The sequence below is a fragment of the Apaloderma vittatum genome, unplaced genomic scaffold (assembly GCF_000703405.1).
Source record: "Apaloderma vittatum isolate BGI_N311 unplaced genomic scaffold, ASM70340v1 Scaffold44133, whole genome shotgun sequence".
Classification (NCBI taxonomy): domain Eukaryota; kingdom Metazoa; phylum Chordata; class Aves; order Trogoniformes; family Trogonidae; genus Apaloderma; species Apaloderma vittatum.
The window spans coordinates 7,151-11,410 of record NW_009707196.1 but is presented as its reverse complement, the minus strand read 5'-3'; the positions used below and the strand labels follow the sequence as shown (position 1 = coordinate 11,410).

Genomic DNA, 4,260 nt, shown 5'->3' with positions numbered 1-4,260 from the left:
ACACCCTAAAAACGTCCATTGCTTTATTTTATGAGCTCACGACGTTTAAGATTGTAGCGTTTGAGTTTGTATTCCTGATAAGAGAAAGCGTTGGTGAGCTCTTAGGTTGTGCTGTTGCCTGCAGTGTCTTTTCAGACTGGAAGGTGTTTACTTCTTAAAGAGAAATTGTTCTAGGAACTGATTTATTGGTATAGGAGTGCTTTTTCTTCCTGGTAGCTTTTCTAGGAGTATAGTTTGTGCAAACGTTAAAAGTAATTTCAGTCTTAAGGAGGAGTGTTATAATTCAACCAAAAAGCAGCACAAAAGGTGATGTGGCACCATGTGCCTGGGAATACGTCAGTAAAGAAAGGCCTAGCAAAGGCCCTATTTTTTATTTTCTTCACCAAAACTAGAGGCCGTGGAATGTTTAACAGAAGGGGGTGTTTAACATCTGCCTTTAGTTACCATAGATGACCGCTTCATATGCAGTTGTCACCTGTCTCCTGATAATAAAATTGTCCTGTTTTACCTTCTTACTCTCTGTAACAATTAAATGAAAGAGGCAGGATGTCACTTCACCCAGGAGTTGCTCTTCCCCTTTTCTTAAGAGGCCTCCAAAGGTAATCTCTTCCCATCTGTTCATATAGGCCCCACAGTCACAACAGGAGTATGCTCCTCTTAACTTGCCAGAGAATTAGTGTGATTGGTCTTGTCAGGAAGCTGAAGGAAGAAAAGTCACAGGAGATGGGTGTGTGTTCTTCACAGGCAGTGGTCTTGCCTTTTGTGGGAGCAAGTGACCTCTTATGTTGGTGCCTGCTGCTCATGGCAGCCTCTCTTGTGCTGTTGGGCCTGCTCAGTCGAAAGATGTGTTGTTACGCAGCTGGTGTGGTTGGAAGGTGGTAGTTTGTTAGACAAGGAGGATAAATTTTTGAGGAATTCCAAAATACATTTTGTAGTCAAGAAGGTTGTTCACCATTAGCACAGGTCACTTGGTATACAACGACCTGTTAGAGTGCCAGTTCAGAATGTTCTTGAGAAGGACACCTTGCTTTGTTGCTAGTTACTGCAGCTAGAAACAACAAAGTCTCTGTGGCCAGTCCTACATTCAGGACAAAGTATTTAACAGTCGGTTGCTGAGACGACTGATGTTTATCACTGTGGCTGTGAGAACTTTGGTGATTTGAGAGTCCAGAGGGACTGTGGAAAGGTTAAAGCTCGGGGCAGGTGACTACAGTAGTAACTGCTTTAGTGAGAAGTTGAATGCTTGCTTTCAGACTTCAAATTTAGCCTTATTGAGACTCAAAAGGAATTTAATTTGAAAGAACTCTCTTCAATCGTCTGATTTTCATTATTCCAAAAGTGTTATTTTTTTTGTGCTTTCCACTTGCAGAAACGTCCGATCTCTTCAGGCTACAGTGCAGCTATTAAAATAACCATAGTGAATGGAAATATGACTTTATTGCATAATGGTGTAGATAATGTAGAGGGAAAAGTGATGATGTTGAGCTTACCCCACCCAGTAAATCCCTTTCAAGTCCTTTGTGCAGAACTTTAAATGCTTCAAGTTTATAAACACAAGCTTCCAGGTAGTTTTGTCTGAAGTGTGATATATAGTGAGGGAGTGTCTTGTTGTTTATCTTTCTTGTCACTGAGGTCTCTGCAACTGTTGTTGCTGTATTTACAGTGGGTTTGAACATGCTGCTATCAGGGAAATGTAATGGTTCGACTTCCACACCATCCTGGCTATAGATTAGTGGCCACCAGAGCTGAGGACCATCACCACAGAGGTGGTGAAAATGTGAAGCAATGCGTAATTATAATAAAAGATAGTCTAAATTTGGGCAGACTTCTTGCAAATATGTTCTGAGAATTGTTATCCATAGATGTTAATCCTTAAAATGTTTGTCATTTCAGGTGCGGGTTGTTCTCAAATACCGACATTGTGATGGGAACCTCTGTATCAAAGTAACGGATGATGTAGCTGTAAGTACAGAATATATTCCCCTTTCAGGGCTTACTGTACCTCTGATGGATGAACGTTTTACTATCAGTCAGCTTGGGAGCTCTTAGCCATTGCCTTGAGAGTGCCTCACAGTTCTCTTAAAAATTACTGCGCTCAGTTTTCCCTAGTGTCCCTGTCTGTAACTCACATTGACCTGTGGTTCAACTCTGCACAGTCCAGGAAAAGTTCTAGCCCTTTAGTGTTCTTTATGGGTGTTAAAATAAGTATTTTAGGATTCTGTGAAAACAAGGGAAACAAGCACAACAAAAACTTGGATATTCCCTCTACCTGAAAGTGATTAGTGAAGTGACATCAGTTGCTTGTGCTGAAGTGTTTCAGGAGGAGCTTCAGAGGTGTTTACTAGTGTGAGTGTGGTCCTTTCTGTGTGCTCAGAGCAGTGACAACTATAGGTTCAGCTTCTCCTTTGTGATTATGAGACTGAACAACAAGGTTCACTTGCAGTTCAGAGATGCCGTTTTCTGAAATACGGCTATGGGGTCAGTTATGCATCCAGTAAAAGCAGGAACATAAAACATGCAATTCTGCAGCATCTTTCCAAGGGTTGCTGCGCAGGGAGATGGAGCAGCAGTGCTTACTGGTTGCCCTTCTTCGAAATAGTCAGGGAGGGTTCTTAGAAGTGTGTGAGGGTTTGGGAGATGAGACGGGCAGGAGGTAGAAAGGCACCAGCATGCAGCAGTATATGCATGCTGATGTGTGCGCCAGCAACAGGGACTTGGTGCCAGTTGGTGTTTTTCTGCAGTCTAGAATAAGCAGCGGTACTTTCCCTTTCTCTTCTGACTTGGAAAAAATCCGATTTCTCCTTTCTAGTCTTGGGAAGCTGTTATACTGGTGGGGTGATGGGATTGGTTTTGTTTTGGGGTCTTTTGTGGTGGGTGGGGTTTTTTTGGGCGTTGTTTTTTGGGCGTTTTCAATTATTTTTTTTTCCTTAAAGGCAAAAAAGGAAGTCTTTGGTGCTCAGTATGCACAAGTAATATATCTGAAGGAAAAAATAAACTGTCTTCTGCTGTTTGCCTCTGAATTAAAATGAGAATTTAATGCTGGCAAAAGTTCCTGTGGTGATAGCACTGAAGAGTGGAGCATTCTGGGTTGTTGTTTTTTTTTTCCCCTTGTTAAATCAGCATGGGCAGTCATACTTACACTGTACATGTGTAAGGAATTACTTGGTCTGCAAAAAAAAAACCCAACAAACCCAAAATAGAAGCGGTCTTTCTGTGATAAGTCACTGGCATATTACTTTTGTTCATTTTGCATTTATGGGCTTGTCACATGAAGGAATTCCTTTTTATCTTAATTAGATTCTATGTTCCTTATTTAGGACTGTCTTAGAAACAGATTTTGCTTGGGGGAGAGGATCCCCTTCAGTGGGAAATACTGATTTCACGTCACTGGCAGTGTAGCCTTAAGGGCTATGAAAGGCAAGAGGAGCTTACCTTCAAAATACGGAGAGTAGGAAAGCAATTTGAGGTTTAAAATCTGGTTCTATTTCTAGAGAACGTAAACAGGAGTGTCTTTAAAAACAGCTTTAAACACCAAGTTTTAGCACCATTTTTGAGAGAGAAGAAACTAGGATAAATCGTGAGCTTCCCTATTTTCAAAATGAAGGCTTGAGCCTTTCAGAGAAACTTAAATATAAACATGGAGGGGTGTGTGTACTTTAAAACAGGGTAGATACGTATTGGTGCTGCCTCTTGGTAACAACATGCCACAGATGAATGTTTAAGTACTTGTTTTGTGTGTTCCAAACACAAATTTGTTGCAACTATAAACAGGATAAAACCAGTTCGAGTAAAAACTGATATTAAGCAACTTTCTCTTACAGTGTTTGCTGTATAGAACAGACCAGGCGCAAGACGTAAAGAAGATCGAGAAATTCCACAGTCAGCTAATGCGGCTCATGGTGGCTAAGGAATCCCGCAGTGCTGCCATGGAAACAGACTGAATTGCTGAAATAAAATGAGTGCTCCGGTCATATTTCACTGGAAGAAAATATCTCTTGGATTTGAACAAATACTGGGACAGGAGATGCTTTTATGAAGTGGACTGATGACAAGTCTGAAGCATTTTCCCTTCACCCCAGACTCTGCTTTGGAAAACTAGGAAAATAAATGCTTTCAGTTGAAAGCTTATATTTATTTTTGGGAATGGAACAAGAAACTGTTCTTACACATTACATATGCCAAGTCCACAAGCATATTTCTGAACAGTTACTATAAAATTTCATATAGTTTTCATTTTCATATTTCATGCTGGTGTATTCT

General features: G+C 40.7%; 1 protein-coding gene across 1 annotated transcript; it reads left to right on the top strand.

Annotated features, from left to right (window-relative positions):
• Positions 1–1,893: 1,893 nt before the first annotated feature.
• Positions 1,894–3,941, top strand: SRP9 (signal recognition particle 9kDa; the record flags this gene model as incomplete). The annotated part of the gene is made up of 2 exons (XM_009866073.1): positions 1,894–1,962; positions 3,822–3,941. Coding segments are annotated over 2 exons (189 nt in total), but the record flags the coding sequence as incomplete, so codon positions are not given.
• Positions 3,942–4,260: the final 319 nt, after the last annotated feature.